This window comes from Gymnoscopelus microlampas (assembly GCF_963454915.1).
Source record: "Gymnoscopelus microlampas genome assembly, chromosome: 16".
Taxonomy (NCBI): domain Eukaryota; kingdom Metazoa; phylum Chordata; class Actinopteri; order Myctophiformes; family Myctophidae; genus Gymnoscopelus; species Gymnoscopelus microlampas.
This window is the reverse complement of record NC_139953.1, coordinates 15437316-15461310: the sequence shown is the minus strand read 5'-3', so window position 1 is coordinate 15461310 and position 23995 is coordinate 15437316. Positions and strand designations below refer to the sequence as shown.

The following is a 23995-nucleotide window of genomic DNA, read 5'->3' as shown; positions in this document are numbered from 1 at the left end:
AGAATTACTGTATGTTATCGTACAGCATGCTACCAAACAAAGTCGGCATTAAATGAGGAAACCTGCTGCCAGACATGGCAGGTTATTATATGGGGCTCTGATGGGGCTGAAACCTTGCTCAAATTATGAGTCATACATCATAGATACTGTACATCATAGTCATAGACAATCGATCGGCTATTTTCAGAGCGCAACACCCGAGCGCAACAAAACATAAAATGACTTGTCTTTTAGTTCTACTGGATCTCTTCTCCACTCGTCCCTCCATAACATTTTAGTCTAGTTTTTATTTGTTGACGAAATTGTCAATATATTTAGTCTCAGTTTTAGTCATCATAGCTTAATTTCAATTTAGTTTTTATTTAGTTTTCGTCAGTGAAAAAAGGTAGTCGACAAACTTTTTTGGTCATAGTTTTATTCGACGAAATCAACACTGTAGGTGACTGAGATCACATCACAGGCTGGACTTTCCCGAGATCCACATAATTATTATTTTTCCATTCCTCCATTATAACTCTTACAAAAACAACGATAAACAATCTCTGTTGTTTTCTTCGTCTCACACCTTCCCCTCTGTGTTTTCCACATATCTTAACTTTGTTGGTGATATGATCTGTTTCCTTGTTTAAACAAGATTGTTGTTTTCTTCCTCAACGACTCCCCCTCTGGGGCTTTCTTCACATCTGAACTATGTTGGCGATATCATCTATTTCCTTGTTTCAGCAATTACATTCACGTGTGTCTTGTTGATTAGATCCTCCTTGACTTGACTACTGGCACTAAGTCAGCATTATAGTGTGACGGACACACACACACATGCACGTACACACGCGCGCACGCACGCACGCACTCACTCACGCACTCACAGACACACACAGTTATGTAGTCCCCCCTCTAATTTAAAGGTGGGGGACAAAAAGGTAAATCATGGGCCCAGGAAGAACTGATGCAGTTTTGTTGTAGACCTCCAGAGCGCAATGAGTGTCGTGCCCTATGTGTAGGATACATGATGAAGTTGTATTAGCCAAGAGGGCACTGAGTAACAGAAGCACTGCAACATCTTATAGGCAGCCTGCCACCTTGGCAGACGTTTCTACTTTCTAGTGTTCTTGAGTTTTGTCAGAGATGCTAAATCTCTGCCCTTCTCTCTCTTTCTCTCTCTTTCTCTCTCTGTGTTTCAGGCACACGGGTAAGGTAGTGAAAGGTGTGATCAATATGGGATCTTATAACTACCTTGGCTTTGCTGAGAACACTGGGCCCTGTGCTGATGCCGCTGTAGAAGTTACTCAAAAGTATGGCGTTGGAGTTGGCAGCACCCGCTATGAGTTGGGTAAGGACAAACACAGCTTATTTATACTGTATGCGTTAACATCATCTGACAAGGGCCCCATGCACTTGACATGTGCACTTAAGTGACTTAATGCTTTACTAGGTAATTGTTAGCAGTGCTAGGGCAATTTAAAGGATTATATTGTGTTCTTATAGCCTATGAAAATTCCAAGGCTGTATTCTTCAGCCTGCTTCAGCATGCTTCTCCTACTTAGAGGTATTGTCCATCGGCCCAAAATAATAGCTTATATCTAGAAGTCATAGACCTCCATTGTTGTCCAAAGTGTTAAAACAAAAGCTGTACTGTTGCTTTGTTCACCATAATTCAGCATTGCAATTAACTTGGGCATTGTAATCCTCCCAGAACAACATTATGAATTGACGGTGAATGCTTTCAGAATGTGAACAAGGCAATGCACATGTTCGGGGACGGAGATTGAAAAAGCATTCACTGTTGCTTCATAAAGTGGTTTACGCCGACCCTATCCTTGAAATGGCACTAAGGTCAGTACTCTGAAAAGTCAGTTGCAGGGCATTCCCAATTGCTTCTTTCCAAACTCTGGAAAAGTCTAGTAGAAGTTAATAAGTCTAGCGGGTGTTTCCAGAACTCTAGAAGAACTTTATAATATTCCTGTGGTTAGAGAAGTGCTAAAACCTTAATGCTTTTTTAATGTCTCACACTGGGGCAAGTGAATTTTGGGGTGAAATGGCTTCCATTTCATGACAAGTCAAGCATCCTATGTGTACCACAGCTATTGATTTAACAGCCATCTGCTGTTTGTCACACTTCCAGTAAAACGATAAAAGTGGGGAACTGGAGTGTTTTTTTGAGGCACAGCAAGATTGTTGAGGAGGAAATATAATGACACGTGCAGACCAGGGGTTTTCAACTGGTAGTCCATGGAAGTATTGCATGTGGTCCCTGATCATGCATTCAGTAATGTCGGAAAGTGAAGATTTTATTAATTTATTTTCCATTATTTTCATTTTCATGTTTGAGAAACTTAGCATTTTAGTATTTGAGGCAGTGGTGTAAAGTAACTAAGTACATGTACTCAAGTACTGTACTTACGCATTGTGAGCTTGTAGATCTGCTATTTTCAAAAGATTTTTATACATTTGAAAACGTGAAATGGGACAATCTGCATAGTGAGTACTTTCTACTTTTGGTACTTTTAAAAGTACATTTTGATACCAATACCTTTGTACTTTTAGTGAAGTACATTTAGAATTCCTGACTTCTGCTTGTAACAGAGTATTTCTATATTGCAGTATTAATACTTTGACTTAAGTAAAAAAATTGAGTACTTTTTCCACCTCTGATTTGAGGACAGAGGAATTAAAGACATTATCATTATTATCAGTGGTCCTTTTGAGGAGGCTTATGCTTCAATTTCAAAAAGCACTTCAAGCTTAACAACTACAAAAGAGGATCAGCTCATTGCCATGTCCACAGACTAAGAGGCACATTTAATACAGTCCCTTGTGAAGTTCTGGAATTCCCAGAGCTTATAGTAAGAGCTAAATATATTTTACCTTTTGTAACTACGCATCTCTGTGACAGTAGTATTTTCATGCTGGCATACCTGAAGAAATTGTACAGCGCAAGGTTCGAGACAGAAAATGACACGAGACTACTATAGCCAAGAAGAGACAGTCATGGACCACCTGTAATCATGTCACGGTCCATGGACCACTAGTTGAGAAACAGTTCACTCAATGACCCGGTGACCTAACGATGACGCATCAATGTAGTTGACAGCAGTTACTGGAAAGCAGGAGGTCAAGAACTTCCACCGTAAAGGGAGTTAGAATCTCACAGTATATAAATTAACATGAGTTTAATATAGAAGGCTGGATAAAGTAAAAAAGTCAAAAACGCTCTGCTCACTAGCATGATATTCATTCACGCGTCATTATTTAAGAACATGTGTCCATGGACAATTGGTTGAGAAACAGTCTTATAAAGGGCTATGCATATTTTAGTTCTTATATAAAGCGTTATAGACATTGGATGCATTGTAAGTTTGATCAAAAACAGTTATCTTCGCCCATATCGCCACCCAACACAACAGTGGTCCCATGGTTGATTCTTAGTCAGGGTGGTGGTGCCTGGTTCACAATCAGTTGAAAACCCCTGGTGTAGACCACACCATACATTAGCTTTGGAGCTCTCAAGCCTTGTTCGTTTTTATGCCTTGGGCACTGCCTGCAGACTGCTTTTTTGAGCCGCTATTGTTCAGTTCTTTTGGTTTTGTCTATTTATTTTGTGAAAGAGAACAGGAGATTATAACTAGGTACAGAGGCTGAATGTAAATAGCAGACTAACCCGAAGGAGACTGTACTGACCTCTGTTTAATACTACTATGCAGAGGTTTGTGAGTAAAACCACAAGAATTTCTAAAAATGGCGTTCTACGTAGGTATGACAAACTACCCTTGCATACCTTTACAACTGTACTAGTACATATCACAACAGTGTGGTGAGTCATGATTACTGACACGGTTGCTTTTGTTGTCTGCAGGAAACTTGGACATCCACGAGGACTTGGAGCAGCTGGTTGCCAGGTTCCTTGGCGTTGAGTCATCAATGGCCTTTGGCATGGGCTTTGCCACCAATTCTATGAACATTCCTGCTCTTACTGGGAAGGTACGCAATTTCCTTTGTCTCCTGTTTGTAAAAAATATATTGTTATGGGGCAGGGCAGGCACGATAGACAGGGGGATGAAGGCCTTGCTTATAATGAGGGGAAACGAATAATTCCGGTCCGCTAGTTCCATGTTCTTTTCAGCCCAAGGCTTTATTTTCCTTATTATTTTTGACGCTCGTTGGACACACACTTGATGATGTTAACAAGTGTGTTGATCGACACTTCAACAGCGACTCAGCGAAAATATATTGTTATGGGACACGACAGGCAGGATAGACAGGGGATGAAGCCATAGAATATGCTACTGACGTCGGAATTGAACCGACAACCGTAGCATATTCCCTGGTTGAGCTGCCAGGGTTCTACTTCATTTGACTCTTTCTGTGTTCTCGTTTATTTCCCACACTCGGCACATGCAGTTTCCCTACTTAGCATTACTATAACCAGTTTTATACTTAGGCTCTGTGATCATTACCTGAGATTATATGACTCAAGATTTCCTCATAAGTCAATTTCAGCCCATTTTCTATGCAAGGTGAAAACAGGTTGGGTTTCCAGTTACATGGACGCAGTCCACAAAGGGTTCAGACTGTTCCACAACACATCAGCTTCCGCCCCCGTTCTCAAAACATTCCGAGTTCAGGGGTGGGTCGCTGCAGTCTGTGTGTGTGTGGTATGTGGTTCATGTTAGCTGTTCTCACTCTTAACCCCAATGAATCAAGTGCAACACTTCTCACTTCCCCTCTTCGTATACAGCAGAGGCGTTTTAGATGGTGTTTGGACAGGAAGTACAGGGAGTCGCTCGCCAAAAATAACTGATTTCAAGCAAAAGCTAATGCATTGTGTAATGAAGTGTGATTTCACTTTTAGGAACACATTTCCTGGCAGGACCAATTCAGAAAGAGACAAAACTTAACTTTCAACCTGGCGTCCCTACTTTGGGCTTGCCATTACAGTCGAAAATGTTTACAAAACGTCTAAAATGGTGAAAACTGCAGATCTAAGCTCACAACGCTGATGTGCTATGAGCTTGTAGATTGGCTATTTTCACCACGTGCCACTGTCGTACGATTAAGTATGAAATATGGCTTTACCACTTAAACCCTCAATTCTTAGTAAACTTGACATTTGGCTCTGTACTTGGTCTGCTCATTTTTCCCTCTACACCAAACCTCTTTGCCGAAGATATCCGATCTACAAGCTCACAACATGCGCCAACGCGACACGTTGTGAGCTTGTAGATCGGTTATTTTTGGCAATTTGTTCCCCCAGAATAGGGATGCTGGTGTTCAAGTGGTTAAGTGGTTAAAAGCAGACATGGACAGTGAGAGTGTCAGAAGAATCCAATCACTGCCCTTTCTTAACAGAGATTGCATTTTCTTTTTTGCCTGTCCTTTCCTTGCCGATTCATATGTTTCCCGTCATAACATAATTGCCTGTTGTGTAACACATTCAATTATTCATTGACCAGAGGAAACGGTGTGACATGTGGAAAGCTAGAAAAGGTTTCCAAAGCACACACATCCAAGACACGTTAAAATAGAATAATTTAGTCTAGCTCTTCCCCAGAGAAAGAGCTGAGATGCTGGAAACATCACAGTGGTAGTATTCCGTTAAATTAACTATGGGAGCATGATCCAGTGTGTGGACTCTACTTTCCTATTTTAACTTTATTATAGAAACTAATTTACCTGAAACGACACCAAATGGTGTGCAGAATACTGTATATAGATACATTGTACATACAGTTAGGATTTATTTGTTTCTACACACAACTAGAAATACAGCTACTAAATGCAGTTTAGATGAGTTTAGGGAGTATAAAATGAATGGTTTTGAAAAGATTATGTTGTGGGGAGAGAGTGTAATATTTCATTCTTCTATGTTAATCCCCTGAGCAACCTCATTTCCTTGTGTAAAAGAATAAATCAGGTTCAGCAGTGCTTAAAATGAATTTCCGGAATTCCAGATATGCAGTTAGGCTAATTCAATCCTTTACTGTTAGTGCTTAACGTGCTTTAGGGACAGCTCTGAACTTGATTATTGTTCCACAGTGACTTTCTCTCTCAGCTGTGTTTGGGTTATTGTCAGCACTCAGCGATTAGGTATTTCCTGCAATTCTCACACCCCTTTGCTTTCCATGGCCTTTTGAAATGGAACTCATAATAATCAACAGATTTTGCTTTAATCAAAGCCTAAAATAGGCAAAGAGAGAACTTAAGAATCTAATGCTGTTTTAACAATGGCAGATACAAAGCTACAGTCTACTATTCATTTTCAATGGAAGCCATTGAAAATTAAGATGCAAAGCGACGCCCGACATTTGTAGCTACAAAATCTTCAAAGCTACAATCTAAGTTGACCTGGCTTCAACCGCAGCTACAAAGCTACAAAACAACTAAATATTGTTTAACCATTACCACTCACCTTTCCTCTCCACACAATTCCTGCCTACAATGGGGGGGAAACTAATCATTTCCGTCCGCTAGTTGCATGTTCTTTTCAACCCCAGGGCTTTATTTTCCTTCATATTTTTGACGCTCGTTGGACGCACACCTGATGACGTCAACAAGTGTGTTGATCGACACTTCAGCGACAGATAACACTGCGTGGCTTTGTAGTGTTGTATCTTTTGCAGCTGCTAGGGTGAACGCAGCATTAATCTTTATTTGTACCTGTATAGCACATGCAATAGACATTACAAAATGATAATAATTATGTTGGTTATATGTTTTTAGGGCTGTCTCATCCTGAGTGACGAACTGAATCACGCGTCATTGGTGCTAGGCGCTCGCCTCTCGGGGTCCACCATTCGAGTCTTCAAACACAACAGTGAGTGACCTCTAGTAACTGGCACATTACATAACAGTCACATAGGGTTGTTCACTGTACCTCGTGGCATACAGACAGGATTGGATTAACTGACGCTGGCCTCCTTAATTACTCTGCCGTATTTACGAACGCCCTTACATAGCAGGAAAAGGCTATATGTTTGACAAGGGCGTGTCTGCTGAGCGTTGCCGCACTACAACAAACAGACCTCATGCATCTATTTTGTTTACTATGCATGTCCACACAGCTGTGGGTGTGGCCTAACTTCTATTTAACAGACTTCCATGCAGGACATGCACAAACACAAACACAAACACACACACACACACACACACACACACACACACACACACACACACACACACACACACACACACACACACACACACACACACACACACACACACACACACACACACACACACACACACACACACACACACACACACAGGAGCCCTCACAGTCAGCAGCCTAGCAGATCTGAGTGATTGCTGAGAAAATCTCTCTGTGTGCTGACTCCCAAGGGTCATTACCATAAAAAATTCACCATCATCCAGTGATCTCATGAATTTTCATATTACAGCACAGAACAAAGTCTAATACTCAACAATAATTTTATTTTGACAAAAAAAAAATCTTTCTATATCTTGTTAAATGACGGCAGCCATTTTGCTGTTACATCATGCTATGCTATGCTGATGCTCATAAACCACAACTCTAACCAATGTACTGTGGCTTATAGACATGCAGAGTCTGGAGAAGTTTCTGAGAGATGCCATCGCCCACGGCCAGCCAAGAACCCACCGACCCTGGAAGAAAATCCTCATTCTCGTTGAGGGCATATATAGGTAAAGAATTACCACACATAATGCTGAACAGTAACCGTTTAGTTAGGCATTGATTGACATTATGCCACATACGATGATATGAATACAGTTGCTGTGTGAAGAGGAGAGTAAATACTTTTTGTTTTATTTGTATAAAAATAGAATAGAAATGAAGAAGAAAAATAAATTATAAAATACAATATAAATACAGCTACTGCCCTTGCAGTATGAATAATCTAAACACTCAACCATTGTGGAGCATTTTACTTCCTTTAGACCATATGGCGCTTACATGAACAATGCAGTTGACCTCCCTTCACTGATTTCACTGCAGGTTGCTCTCAGCTGTCAACTTGTGTGTTTGCCTTGTCCTTTGTAATGTACTTACTATATAAAGGTGTTCAATCCATTTGATCAATACAGCGCTCTGCGAAACGGCTTAACTGATCAATACGCTTGGCTAATGTAAGGTTAATGGAGTGAGATGTCCATGGGGATTTCAAAAGAAACGCTTCAGCTGCTAAAGAACACACACACACACACACATCCATAGTGAGCTCTTTTCAATTCCTCCCTGTGAACTGTAAAAGATTTCCCTGTGTTTTAGATGTGATCACTACTAACGTAGCATTAAGGTGTCTTGTTTAAATGTCTATTTTATTTACTTACTTTAGAAATCAATGTTAGAATACATTTATTTTGGCATGTTTTGCTTAATTAAAAAAGGATTCTTGAAACTGAGGGCCAATAGAAGAAACGCATGGAACACAGGTGTCCAACCGAAATCAAATATGCGACCTTGCTATTATGTGGTCAATGTATTATCTGGTCAGCTACTGGCACAGCCCACATTAGATCGATATAGCGTTGATGCCATATTTATGTACTGGTGCTTTTAATTCTTGCAGTATGGAGGGCTCCATTGTGGCTCTGCCCGAGGTGATCGCCCTGAAGAAGCGTTATAAGGCCTACCTGTACCTGGATGAGGCCCACAGCATCGGGGCCCTGGGCCCCAGCGGCAGAGGGGTAGTTGACTACTTTGGCCTGGACCCCAAAGATGTGGACATCATGATGGGAACCTTTACTAAGAGCTTCGGTGCTGCGGGAGGATACATCGGAGGAAAGAAGGTAAGAGGCTTTACTGGCACTAGTTAGTGTTGATTTTGACAGCAAATCTTGATTCTGTTTTAGTCATAGTCTTTTGAATCATATTCCATTTAGTTTTAGTCATATTTACTGTTAGTCTAGTTTTAGTCGACTAAATATCATAAGATTATAGTCGACTAAATCTACAGTTGATTTAGTCGACTAAAATGTATTTTGGCGGTGCCTTGATGGTGTCGCAATTGCTGATTGGCTATTTTCAGAGCGCAACACCTTTTTAGTTCTGCTGGATCTCTTCTCCACTAGTTCCTCCCTAACATTTTAGTTTAGTTTTTATTTGTTGACGAAATTGTCAATATATTTAGTCATAGTTTTAGTCATCATAGCTTAGTCTTTATTTAGTTTTTATTTAGTTTTCGTCAGTGAAAAAAGGTAGTCGACGAACATTTTTCGTCATAGTTTTAGTCGACGAAATCAACACTGGCACTAGTGAACGTGTTGGAAAAAGAGGAGCGGACAGGGGAGGGGGAAGTAGGTACTGTAGGTCACCATTCTACTCTCAACCTATCTCTACCTTTTCCTTTCCATGTGTCGCTCCCTACCCCACACTTTCTATTGGACTGCCTTTCTGTCACCCCTCCTGTCCTTCCTTTGTCCTCTACAACCATCCCTAGTTTTTAACAGGTAGCATTTCCAGAGGATGTTGTGCTGCAGGTTATTTTCCACTTAATTGGTTTCTGTGTGGTGCCGTCCGATTCCTGGCAGCGGTGCTTCCGGCGTAGTCGGGCATTCCAACAAACTTTGCCAGTGTTTGTGGGTGGGAAACCAGCAGGGGAGATTGTGTCCTTGTCACTTTACTAGCACGTCCTGCTGGTTGATCTGTTCAGCAGGGAGTGGGACTGGCTATTTTTATCATTTTAATATATTTTCATATTCATTTTATTGATTGTTTTATTAAAATAATACATTTTATAATAGATTAAATCGAATAGTTTGATTAACTGTTGCACTCCTATTGTGTGCCCCCCTCCCAGACTAAATGTGGGTTAGGCCTGCTCCAAGACGAGGAAAGCAAATTAAAAAAAGAATTGGTTCCTGTGTGTTGTGTCACTTGTGAGAGAGTCATGCACCCCTAGGGTTCTGTGTCATGTCCAGCGTACAGTAGATCACAATTTCCCGCAAAGGGGAAGCTTTGCTTCCTGTTTTGATGAAACAATATGATGTATGATCTAATGTTTCAGTTTGAGTACAACAGTTCTCCAAGCTGCTACATTTATCAAGTTGAAAAGGATTTGAAAAGACACATGGAACAAACGCAACAAGAATCACATACACTACTAATACTTGAAAGGCTTAATGGCAACTAACTGAAATCATTCAAGCAATGCAGCTTCTCACTCATGCATTCTCTTTTTTCGTGTGATGAAACATTTTAGCCAGCAAATGTTTGCCATGGCATACTCTTGTTTGCAAAGATGGCTTGTTGACCTACATGTAGTTTTAAAATCATTTTTTAAAGTTTATTATTTTTTAACCTTGCATCATTAGTTTGTTTGTTTTCCAAAGAAACTAGTCTGATCTGGTCTAGAGCCCGCCTACTCTATCCAGTAGTTTGCAAACACACACATACATGCATGCACCGTCTCCATATCTGCTCTAGACCCAGACCAGATCAGCAAAATGCAAAGGCAATTGATCCCAGTCTAATTCTTTTTATTTTAACTAATGCTCTGGTGCCCCCTGCTGGCTCAGCCAGTAAATGCTCTGACTACATAACCAGAAGGTTATGTAGTCGGAGTATAACAAAGACATTGTCTGTCTTTACTGTCCTGTCTTAGAAGATCCACACTGGTGGTCATGTTTAGCCATTGACTAGTATGTCTCAAGGTATACTTGACATTACTGCTGACCATATTCCAAAGCATAATGTAGTTTTTTAGATTTTCTGAGGAAGCCTTTGGATTCCTTAGAAGGTTGATTTCATTGTGGCATGAAAATCAACTTGCAGAGACTTAAAACACGATTGTGATAGGTAATCCAACACACTAAATATATCATTGTGTAGTTATTTTTTGTCATAGTTACGTTATTATGAAAATATTGATTTACAAACAAAATTCAAACATCCATGACTAACCGTGCAGTGCAGTTTTTGCGCAACTTTTGTGCAAGGGCATTATTCAGATAACGTTTTAGAAAATATCATCAAATGCGATCCCTAAAAATAAACAGGAAAATCTCTATTATGTATAATATATGGCTGAAGCATTGAATATACAATGACATTTATTGACGCCAGTATGGTCCTCTTTTAATAAGATTGAAATGCCTTTAAAAGTTACCTTTTAATCTGCCATTTTGGTCAGGTCTTTCTCAAAAAATAGATCTTTGGTCTCAAGTGATTACCTGGTAAAACATACCTTACACATACATTGGAATGGGCTCCCGCCACATACAATACGGATAGACAATAAATCAAGCTTCAAAAAGAAATTGAAGTTAGCAGTGATTAGTAAAGAAATTATGTTTTAGTTAGCTTGTTTAATATTTGAACTGTGTGTGATAGGATGTACAGTTTTTTGTTTGTACATGGATGCGTATAATTTCTTGGTTTGTCAACCAAAGAGTAATAGGCTTATGTAATAATTTACAGAATGTGTGAAGACCGAAATCTTCAATCATTTTTGTTGTTTCGTTTTAACTATGCAATGCTAGAATTCCATTGTATTATGTTTTAATTTGATTGGGAAGTGTGAATATTTTGGACCCCAGGAAGAGTAGCCTTCACTGTGGTGAGGACTAATGGGGATCCGTAATAAACAATAAAACAAAGGTATTTTTTTTTTCATTAAAAAACAACCGTGATATCTCTTTACAGGAGCTGATTGACTACTTGCGGAGCCACTCCCATAGTGCCCTGTACGCCACCTCCATGTCCCCCCCTGTGGTTCAGCAGATTATCACCTCCATGAAGATCATCATGGGAGAGGACGGGACCACACTGGGTAAGCAGGATGAATGTTGGCAAACTCGAGTGAGTGTGGAAAATCACTGCACGGATCCAATAGATCAGGGGTCTTCAACGTTTTCAGGCCAAGGACACCCAAGGACCCTCTATATCGTATAAAATTGTGTTTCAGATTCAAAATGTTTTGTTTGCGTGGTCTGCTCTTTTTTCCCTCTACACCTGTGCCCTCTTTTTTTTCCCTCTACACCTATGCCTCTTTGCCAAAAATAGCCGATCTACAAGCTCACAACGCCTCGCGCTGCAAGGCGCTGTGAGCTAGAAGATCTGCTATTTTTGGCCAAAGTTGTCCTCAGAAAAGGGATGCTAGGGTTCAAGTGGTTAAGGTAAAATAAAAAATCCTATCACACAAAGATTTGGCGGACCCCCTGTAGTAACTCTGAGGACCCCCTAGGGGTCCCGGACCCCCTGTTGAAGACCCCTGCAATAGGTTATTGTTGTTTTAAACAAGGTTTAGTCTTGCGTAGCCAGACAGCTATTCCACAATCTCCGAATGCTATATAGAGTCTGGAACTACACCTCCCAAAATCCGAGAGAGGAAACTGGCACTTCCGTTCTGTGTGTGTGTGTGTGTGTGTGTGTGTGTGTGTGTGTGTGTGTGTGTGTGTGTGTGTGTGTGTGTGTGTGTGTGTGTGTGTGTGTGTGTGTGTGTGTGTGTGTGTGTGTGTGTGTGTGTGTGTATATACACTTAGATGATTTTGATTATATTAGGATAATTATGCGCGACTGTAAAGACGAAACAGAAGTGGGGAGGAGGCTTCACATCCGCTTTATATTTCAATCATGATCAGAGCTTCCGAGTCCCAGTCTGTATGACCGGAAACATTTGAAAATTGTCGGAGGCAACAGCCTGGCCATGCGAGACTAGCCAAGGTTTGACAGGTTGTCTCGGTGTACAGGACAGGAGATTAGCTACACAATCATATATCCTCTGCACCATATGTGTTTACATTAGAAATAACTCGTACAAGCATGATAAATATCTTTCCTTTTTTCTTTTCGATGTCGAATCTTTTAGGTACCTGTAGGATGTTTGACGTTGCATTCATCTGAACACAGAGAGGTCATAGTGCAAGACTGATACATGGTCTAGGTTAGGCACCCTCTGCCTCACCATGTGAAATCTAAGGTCGCAGTTAGTGTTTGGTGCTTGGCTGCTTGCAGGATCTGTTCTTTAACAGGCATTTCTCCCCATTATGTTCCCTTGGATAGCAGCCAGTCGGCATTGTTGTCCTAGATTTTACCCCGTAGTTTCTGGGTCACTTGCAGAGTGTCTGTTCTGGGATCACATGGTACCTGGCACACACAGCCTCATATGGTTTTCCATCTGTACCACAAGATGGCGCCGTTGACCTGTGATTTGAATTCATGTCATTTCAGTCTCCTACAATACCATTGACTGGCTTTGTTCTACAACATCATGTATTACAAATTTGTTTTTTGTAAACTGGTGCCAGCCTTGCTACGTTTGTACTTTGCTAGCTTCATACTGATAACATGGTTGTTTACCTGTGTAATCAATCATTCGCAGTTGAGTGATAAGAGCTACTATCAATGATCAACCGGCAGATATGATACCAGTGAGCATGTTTAAACTCAGTTATAATTCATGGTGGACAATACATCATAGCCTGAAGGACCCTGGGAAAATGCACTGTGCTGCATCACATATTGAGCAGCTCTGGGATTAATAGGTTACTTGTAATATGATCACACTTCTTCTTCTTAGGCTCCTTAATTGCACATTTCATCAACGTATCACTTTAATGTGTGTGTTTATTCCATGAACGCCGACCTCTAAATGATGCAAGTTAAAGGAAAAGCAACATTATTTTGAAATTAACCATTTCAATATTTAATTATTACATTCATTATATTTAATAATTCTTCATTACAATACATCTATCATATCGCACAGTTTAACCCATTAAAACCGGCAACGCATCTGTGTAACCTCTTAAACCATTGTTTTATACTTTGGGCTATTCAAAAATAGCAGATGAGCTTGTAGATCTGCTATTTATTTTTTTGAAAAAAAGATTTTTGCAAATATTTGAATATATATATATTTTTTAAGCAAACTTTTTTACTCAAATCTTTGCTTCTTGGGGTCCCTGGAACAACATATTTTGAGATGGGGGTCCGCGGCCAAATACATATCATTTTGGGTGGTCCTTGACATGAAAAAAGTTTGAGAACCACTGATATTATAGCAAGATACGTTTTTTCAAAAAACTGTTAGGATTTAGAAGACATTTGTAGAATCCCCAGAAGCAAAGATTTGAGTTAAAAAAGTTAAAAAATATATATTCAAAGATTTTCACACATTTTCACATTTTTTTTCTTTTTTCAAAAATAGCAGATTTACAGGCTCATAGCGAACTTGAATATCTGCTATTTTTTAATAGCCAAAGAAATCTAAAAATGACACACAGATGCGTTCCCGGTCTTAATGGGTTAATATTATACAGTATTGTTCAGCACTAGTCTCCCAGCATGCCATTCCCATACTCGTAGCTGGTGGGTGGATTCTTCCCTACCGCTGGTTTCAGACAGGCCCAAGATGACTGAAGCTCTTGAAGTGGTGCTGTGTTGACTCTCCCACATTCCCTTTATGACTTTCAGATGGGTGTGTTTGTGCATACGCGCACGTGTGTGTGTGTGTGTGTGTGTGTGTGTGTGTGTGTGTGTGTGTGTGTGTGTGTGTGTGTGTGTGTGTGTGTGTGTGTGTGTGTGTGTGTGTGTGTGTGTGTGTGTGTGTGTGTGTGTGTGTGTGTGTGTGTGTGTGTGTGTGTGTGTGTTTGCCCTCCAGCTGGGTACAAAGCGGCATGGCACTGTGACTGAGGGCCAGAGATCGAACTCTGTTGGGTTCATCTATTATCTCTGTTGTGCACACGCACGTGCGCACATACACATACACACACTATGCGATTTTGTTGTTCCATGAGGGTGGCTCCCCTTAACTCCCAACAGGCCTCAATGTTATAGCAGCCTTTCGAATGCTGATATTATAACTCAGATCCCTCCCTCCCACTCCTCCAGTCCTGTTTTCTACCACTCAGGCAGAAGAATAAACTTCTGAACCAGTGTCAGTGCTTCAGAAACAACCTCCAGGTCCTCCTTCTCTTCTCCCTACAGTGTCTGCACATCCATCAGCTCTTTCCAGGCCACTTTCTGAGGAGGGGATGGGGGGGGGGGGGGGGTGAGGGGGCATAACGGCTGACCTTGCACTGTATGCTGGCTTGACAGGTTTTCCTAGTGGAAGAGTAACAGTGACAGCGTGATTGGTTGCAGCCCAGTCAGTGTTTGAAATACAGCAGCCTTTGAAGTCGCTGACGCGAAGCCGAAGCGACAGACGATCCTTGATCCCCGCAAACGTTGCTGCGCCGCAACGTTTTGACTAGCTAAGGAGCGGCCGGTTCCGTTGGTTCCCAGGCACGGGGCCGACATCAAAATGTGCTTTCTTGTCGTTTGAAGTCTCACATCAGTCAAGTATGTGGACAGGACATGAGGATACGACATGGCAAGGGCATTCCTCAGCACAGGCCCAATATGAAAGGAATGCCAAAGCATCTGAAAAGCAAGTCTGCCTGTGTATCAGAAGTTACTGCCCTTCTTCCTTTTCTTTTTTCCCCCCTTTTTTTTTACTTTACCAATCACTCAGTGATGCTGAGAATCGCTTTGGATTCCTGAACTTGAAAAAACATCTGGATGAATATCATTACGTCGCTGTGAGGCAGAAACCTTGTTTGTCCAAAACCTTAAAAAAAAGAAAAATAACTTTCAATAGATCCATTGTAGTTATGTTATCATTTAGTCACAAGATTCTGTCTTGTGACTAAATGTCTCTTTGGTTAAATATTTATAAAAACCCACAGACAATTTTTCAAAAATAGCTTGTAGATCTGCGATTTTAGCTGCTTTTGCACAACACGGTGAAGTTTAAAATAAGGCATTGATTTATGAAAAAACAATGATAAAAAAAAGATGACATACAAGGTTTCTACCCGACAGCGATGAGTTCAGACTTTGTTGTGTCTCAGGGCGCTTTGAAGCCGTCATGTTTCTGTTGTGGATTTCAACACGGCCCAGCAGATGTTGATTGTTGTTGGCACTTTGAGCCAAGCGCTTATTTATTTGGATAAGATGGTATCTCCAGATGCATGGCAGTGTGAGGGCTTTTGAGTGTAGCAATCTGCTTCAATATGCCGTTGTGAGCTTGTGACTGAGCACATGCGGATTGAGGCATGTTTAGTTTCACCCACTCTTGACCTTTTAACTTGCAGTTTGTCTCCAAAGGCAAGCAGCGTAGGTCTTTTTTGCAAAGTATATCATTGTCAACCGAGTTGTGCACAGCCCTGTGTGCTACTTTTTTGCAAGGCATTAATGCCTAAAGCTTAATGTATACTCTGTAGTATGACGGTGTCACTTGCCAGAAAGAATGGATCAACAAGCTAACAACGTGTCCTACCATGCCACGTTGTTAGCTTGTAGATCTGTTCTTTTTGGCAAGTGGCACACGTGTGTGATCGAATATAATTTAAGCTTACGTAGCACACTGTTGGTCCAAGTAAAGATTACTATACACACAGCCATGATAAGGAGAGATGGCACACACAAACACATTCATGGATATGACCTCACACCACTTGGTGAGGGTTGTTCAAAATACATATCAAGAATCAATTTAATTCACATCGCTGGTTTACATGTGTAAAGAACTGGGTGGAATTAGTTTTTGCACAAGCTCCATCCTTTTGTTGTTTTTCAGAAAGGGAGAAGAAGAAAAACAAGGGGGGAGAGCAGGGAGAAAAATCTAACATGGATGAAGCATGTCAAAGAGAACAAAACAAATCAAGATTTGATATATTTACACATAGCATAAGATCAGCAGATACAGTATTTACATGAGGTTAATCATTAGGTGCAACAGTGTTACATGAGGTTAATCATTAGGTGCAACCGTGTTACATGAGGTTAATCATTAGGTGCAACCGTGTTAATACATCGGTAGATGTATATTTTTTATATATTGGCTTAACTATACGCATGATCTATAATATTAAAACATGAATTTCCATTTTAATTTTAATTGAATATTTGAATTGAATATTATTATTACTGGCTAGTAATAGTGTCTAAAATACTTAAATTCCACACATCAGCCGACCGTGCATTGCATCTTCCACACTTGCAAACACTGTCTGCGTGCACACAATACCCCACTACATAAAGGACCTTTAAAACTTAAAGAGTTCCACTTGTTTTAATAATGAAGTGTCTGTCTTTTCTGAGCATTTTTAACATTGCACTTCTGTTGTTGGAGCAGCTGTTATTCCTCCTCTTCTTAAGCGCTTCTCTTTTTATCCTGTCCAGGTGCCGATCGCCTCAGACAGCTGTCAGAGAACACCACCTACTTCCGCAGAAAACTCGATGAGGCAGGCTTCATCATCTACGGCAACGATGACTCTCCTGTTGTACCCATGATGCTCTACATGCCTGCAAAAATAGGGTAGGTGTCTCCGAAGCCTACGCAAAGAATTTGTGTCCATTATCTTATTTCGATATATGCAGATGCAGATTTTGATGCTTTTTACTTGTCCACAGACGCTAAGCATATTATTTAGTAGTCAAGTCTAACATTAATGAAGTTATTTTGTAATACTGTTGCTCCTGCCACTCTTATTTACTTTACCAATTACCCTGTTGTTGGTTGACTAAGGTTCATGCCATTTTGCACATGGTCACAAGTTGCCCGGAAAAGAGAAACTGGTAAATGCCTGATATGTGAGACAGCTGCATCTAAGCACTTTTCTCATTACTGTTGTTACTCACTTTTAGTATTTAGTTTTAACAGGATTTAATAACTTAAGCTGAGTCATACATAAAGAGAGAGAGCGATAAGGATGGGTGTGTCATGGAGGGAGAATGAAAACATCACTTTTTTAAGTTCTTAACCAAGTCTTGCCATTCGTCCAAATGTGTTTTGCAGAGCATTTGGCAGGGAAATGTTGAAGAGGAACATTGGCACGGTGGTGGTTGGCTTCCCTGCCACGCCCATCATCGAGTCCAGGGCACGCTTCTGCGTGTCGGCCGCCCACAACAGACAGATGCTCGACGCGGTGAGTCATCCGCTTAATCGTGCGATTGGCGTCCAAACAAAATGTACCATTTCTGTTGAACACACCATCACCTGCGATGTGTATCTGCAACAGCAGTCTTAGGTTGCCACATTGGTCTCTCTCTCTCTCTTTGTCTTTCTCTTTCTCTGTCTCTCTCTCTGTCTGTGTTTCGCTGTTAGGAGAGGTATGAAAAACATAGTTTTGTTTCTGTGTGAGCTGTACACATCTAGTTTGAAGCCACTTAAGTTCCACTACTGGAAGGCAACAGCCGTTAGGTTTAAAATTTGACATCTTAGAGATGTTTAGCCAATGCCTTTTTATCCACATTGGCTTTCAACAAAAGCACCAACCATAAGGTCCAATTTCCTTACCGACATTATAAATAATAACCAGTAATAGGGAGCGTTAACACCACACCTGTAGTACCTAGATGCGCGAAATATCTGTCCATTCGTGTGTACCTGTGTCTGTACTAGTTGACGTATCTCGAGAAGCCAGCTCGTCGGCGTCGACCTGTGGGAGTGCCGTGTCCGGTGTCGCATCGGTCGGATAGGCGGTTGTCCAGAACCGCCGATCCAACCGATACGTCCATATATAGGCATATGGAGATCAGATACGGCTGATATTTAAGGAAAACTTGAGAAGCCTTTTAAAATGGAAGACATCGCAGGATCGTGTGGAATATTGTTACGAAACCCACTTGAGCCATTTAAAGAATGGATTTGATTACTCTTGACATGACATGAGAGCATGCTTTTGATCCATGGACCATCATGTGTTTGGACTCGCTACTCTACACTGGTGAGAATGACGTTTTCCCCTCAGCAGTTTGGGTTAGCCAGTCAGATATGCCTGTCTGCTGGCTGTTACAGTTTATCCTTGTGTGTGTGTGTGTGTGTGTGTGTGTGTGTGTGTGTGTGTGTGTGTGTGTGTGTGTGCAATCCAATACAGGCATCCAATATCTCCTTTTTTATTGTAGTAGATCTTGGAAGGCTGATAGCTCTGTAAATATTACAGCATGGCTCAGACAGACAGCTTTTATTTGGGCTGCTCTGTCTCTCCAAAGACACTTCATTCATCTCACTGAGGAGTATGTCAACACCATTTTTAATAGTCCATTTAAAGGGCATCAGCTTCACTTTGTTGAACGCTACGAGGAGCCGCTTTTTCCGTCTTTGGAAACCCACCCTTTCTCTCTCTCTCTCTCTACCTCTTCCTCTCCCCCCTTCTCAAACCGTGGAATCAGAAAAAAGGTCAGGAGGGAAGGTAAATTGTTTCCAGGTGTTCAGCAGTGTATGCAATGCAGATACGGTCTCCTCCGGAAAAGGAATCTCTGCTCAGTTGTGGTTTTTCCGCAATGACTTCTCTGTGCACCTTTTTCTCCAGAGTTCCTTCTCCTCTTTGCTTGTATCACTCCCAACATGATTAAAGGCTAAGCGTTGGGGATGATGAGAGCTTTTATTGTGAAACCTGCTAAAAGAAAACTTGTTTGGCTTTGCGTTCGCCCTTGCCTAATTTATCAGGCTCTCTCCGGGCATGCTACCCTTACATTTGTCTCTCTCTCTTCCGTGGGTCAATGTGAAAAAATGCATCTTCTACGCCCTTTAATTTCCATAATGGGCTCAATTGTGTCTATCCTGTTTCGTTTTGCAGGCATTGGAGGCCGTCAGCGAGGTGGGAGACCTGCTGCAGCTCAAGTATTCCAGACGTCGTGAACAGCCCCTGTCCTCCTCGGGGTGGATGTCCGAGGAAAGCCAGCTTCAGGATTAGGCCAGCTCTGTGTATACCCCCCCCCCCATCTTTGTTCCCTGTCTCCCAACATCCTCATCGCCCCCAAATTCACTCTGTCCATATCCTGTACCACCTGGCTCTCCATCCCCCCAGTGGGCGGCTCACCAGAACCTAAGCATTCAGTGGGTCCAACCCGGCTTTGTAAACCTCAGACGCTAACATTTTGTTACCCGTGTGTGTGCGCGTGCGCTTGTGCGCGCGCGATGGCATTCTGAAACCTTTTCCAACTGTATCCCGAGAAGAGGCCAAAACAGTCATCACAGTCATTTTGTGTTAGGAGCTGTTCATTCTTTCCCCTAACTTATTGTGACTGCAGATTTGTGTCAGACCTAACGTCACATCTTACGTGTGCACAGCACACTTTGAATTCTTATTGTATTATTTGTGAAATAATAATGGCAACAACAATGCGGAGTTTCTTTGTAATTCAAACAAACGGTATGGCGGAACAGTAGACAGGAAGTCTTGATGATGGGTTTTTAACTGCTCATGCAGCTGGGGAAGAAAATATAAATGCAAAATAAGTTTATATTGGTCATTATTGATGCACACTACAGTAAACATGTATGTAAATATTATTTATCCCAACGTTTGTGGAATGCTGCCTCAGGGTTGCTTCCCAAACCTCAAAGATACATTATTTCATAGGAGGCAACATAACCATGTGCTCTCCATATGTATTTATCTGGTCGCTTTTCTTTTCCCTAATCAGTCTTACTTGAACAGTATAGAGTATTGGGTTCTTTCCATAACCAAAGGATGAATATATAAATTATATATAGGAATTATATACTATATGTGTATAGATATATTTTATACTGTCTTAAAATGTAAAGTACCTGTTCAGATGAAAACTGAAACTTAAACCCGGGAAAGAACCCAGTCGCAGAGCAAGGAGTAGTTTTTACAACTTATTTTCTAGAGATATTTTTCAGCCTTATTTACTGTTTACACCTGCACTCAACAAAACTTGAGCCTGACGTCTTTAACATTTCTATATGCTAATGAGCTAAATGTGATTGATTTTGCTTTTTTTAATCTGTATCTCACTCACATAAGTGCTTTGTTGTTGAATCAGCGTTGATGCCAATCCTTAAACCATCGTGACACGCTGCAGCCACCCATCTGTATGTATGATGACAATGCATCCGTGCTTATCTGATGTACAGAAAGCTTTATTTATTTAAATAGCTTTTGTTTTTTTACTTTCAGCTGTCTGTTTTTTTTGTGATGTATGTTTTTATCGGAAAGGCAGCTTCAGATGTGTCCCAGTGTAATTTGTTTTATCTGACTACTACACGTCTCAACCACTTGATCCCTAGCGTCCCTTTTCTGGTCATAACTAGCCGTAGATCAGCTTGTAGATCAGCTATTTTCGCTATTTGCGAAGATGTATAGTGTTGAGGGAAAAAGGAGGGGGCCATAGACCTCTGGGTGACTCCAGTCAACATATGTAGAGTTAAAGTTGTTAAAGGGCCATTGACGATAACTCACGGTACACTTGACATTACTGTACTGTACTGCCATTTTTAGATTTATCAATAATTAAGAATATTCAAACTTTGAGGTGATGAACCCACCTTAATTTCAGCGAGTGTTTTCAAATTAGTCCACGATTTCAACTTCCTTTAAACTCAACAATGTTGCACTTTTGACCCAAAAAAAAGAACCTGCAACAAAAATGTCAATGGATTACCTATCTCCAGCATGTGTCAAGTCTCTACAAGTTGAATTTCATACCCTAATGAAGTGAATGGAATCCTTGACAATATTTCTTTTTTAATGGCATTCTTTGGAAAATGGTCAGCACTCAGCAGTAATATCAAGTATACCGTCAATAGGATGAACATGCCAGACCACCTGTTTGGTCTGTTAATACTTAAACCCTTTACTGTACTCAGTTGTCCAGATTCCCAAGGGCTCTAGAATAGACCCACTCCTGTTTGCACGATACACTAAATATCTTTGGATCTACAAGCTTGTAGATGTGTTATTTTTGTCAAATGTTAGCCCCAGACGAGGGATGCTAGGGTTTAAGTGGTTAACTTCAGTGCTAGAACTACTGACAGGCATTGTAAATGCACAGATGACGTAGTCACTGAACTTTGCAAGCTTTGTTTGGACATGCTTAAAATGTCAAAACTCTTTTTTTCTTCTTTTTTTTTAATCCCACCTTCCTGTGAACATCTTAACTAAAGGCATTCCACATTGACATGCTTTCCACTGTTTGTGTTATAGTTACGCTAATATACGTTTCTGTGTGTACCTGTACCAATATAGAGCGGTCACCTCTACATATGGTATGTATGTACTATGTACATGTAAGGGTTAAACATCCTGTTCATGCACGTATGTTTATGTTCTATCACTTTGTTCATGTGAAATATTTTGTTGATCATTTGGCCACATCGGCGCTGGCCAGTTGCAAAGCTGGCCGTGTGGCACTGGGACCATACCTATAAATATATATTAAGATGACTAAATGCAACACCCAGATGCTTTTATTGATTTAATTGTGTTTTGCCTTTTAACAGTATGACAACTTTAAGGGGCACTTTTACAGTACATTCATTGTGTTCATTGCATTGCCTTCTAGCGATGGTCAGTCCAAAAATGGTTATTGGTTATTCTGTTTTCTGCTGATATTGAAACTTTTTGCCTCATGTCAAAGTTTCTTTTCAAGCTATCTGGGAGACCCTACTGTATGTCAAATGTTTTTTTGTTTTTGTTTGTTTTTTCAAGACAATGTGATCACTCAGAGGAACATGACAGTTGCTCTGAAGAGGGTTTCTGAGTTTGAAACGTGCGTATCCACTACAAAATGGAGACAACTCAGATGTCGGAAGCTCTTTGTTGAAGTGACATTGTTAAATGTACCACAAACATACCCGTGAGCTGACTTTAGTGACCATGGAAACTTCCTTATCAGTTGTTTTTTTGCCCTTGGTGAGTTCAGTGTATTTTGGTTGAAGATAAACCACTTAAAATGGGGTTGTAAACCATGATGTATGTTGACCATGCTGTTGGAAACTGCTGCAAAGATTAAATCTTTCTTTTTATCAAGTTTTGGAATGGGTCTGTGTTTATTTGCATGATACACACCGCATAAGTAGCACAGCAACTCTGCCCTAACAAATATAAATGTTATAATAACTGGACACATCATCGATAACACAAGTTGCAATGGTGTCAAGTAACTAAGTACATTTACTCAAGTACTGTACTTAAGTACACTTTTGAAGAATTTTTACTTACCTAGAGTATTTCCCATTTTCAATACTTTTACTTCCACTTTCCACTACAAATCATTATTATAACAAAACATACATTAACAACTTAAGCCCTATATACATTTGGCCATTTGAAAATAGCGATCTACAAGCTCACAATTGTGAGCTTGTAAATCGGCTATTTTCAAAAGAGTTGCATACATTTTGAAAAGTTGTGAAATGGAACATTATGCACAATGAGTATTTTCTACTTTTGGTACTTAAAATACATTCTGATACCAATACTTTTGTACTCAAGTAAATGTTGAATTCAGGACTTACTCTGTTAAGTTGTAACAAGAGTATTTCTACATTGCAGTATTGATACTTTTACTTAAGTGCAAAATGTGAGTAGACCTACTTCTTCCACCACTGACAACTTGTATGACAAATGTATGAGTTTAATTGACTTTCCCTCATTGCAGCCTCCATACACTTGGCTGAATCCTGCTCCATGTTAACCTGACATTCCTGAACCCCCCCCCCTTCAGGAAACAAGACCCCCCCCCCCTCTCCTCCAGTGCAATGGGCACTGACTAGCTGTAGTTTACAACCCTCGTAGACGTATTTACGATTCTGACGTCTTCAATCTACGAGAGTTGTAGGGTGCACCCCCCCATGGATTCGAGCACTTTCGGCACTTTACCCCGCTACACTCCAAACATGTACAAATTGAAAATAAAAGGTGCTTACCGCAAAGCCCCAAATGTTAACGACCTCGGCGGGGTAGTAGTGATCCCCGTCGAGGTATATCTTTCAATAAAGAAGTCTTTTAATCCAGCTTGTGTCGGAATCTTCACTGTTCTTCTTTTGTTTTAAATGAGTTTGAACTGCGCATTAGCGATTTGGCGGTCGGGAGGTGTATTGCGCATTGAACTTACAATGTATCAATACACCTCCCGACCGCCAAATCGCTGTTGCACAGTTCAAACTCATTTAAAACAAAAGAAGAAGCAGTGCGCAATACACCTCCCGACCGCCAAATCGCTAATGCGCAGTTCAAACTCATTTAAAACAAAAGAAGAACAGTGAAGATTCCGACACAA

The 23995-nt window shown here is 40.7% G+C and overlaps 1 protein-coding gene across 1 annotated transcript in view; it reads left to right on the top strand.

Moving 5' to 3' along the window:
• Positions 1-22744, top strand: part of sptlc2b (serine palmitoyltransferase, long chain base subunit 2b) — a 31859-nt gene extending 9115 nt beyond the window's left edge. The window contains exons 4-12 of the mRNA XM_084083111.1: positions 1182-1330; positions 3854-3978; positions 6718-6811; positions 7554-7659; positions 8547-8766; positions 11621-11747; positions 17144-17279; positions 17760-17889; positions 19543-22744. Coding sequence (XP_083939237.1) covers positions 1182-1330; positions 3854-3978; positions 6718-6811; positions 7554-7659; positions 8547-8766; positions 11621-11747; positions 17144-17279; positions 17760-17889; positions 19543-19659 — 1204 coding nt within the window. The 3' untranslated portion in view covers positions 19660-22744. The remainder of the gene's footprint in view (positions 1-1181; positions 1331-3853; positions 3979-6717; positions 6812-7553; positions 7660-8546; positions 8767-11620; positions 11748-17143; positions 17280-17759; positions 17890-19542) is intronic.
• The last annotated feature ends 1251 nt before the right edge of the window (positions 22745-23995 follow it).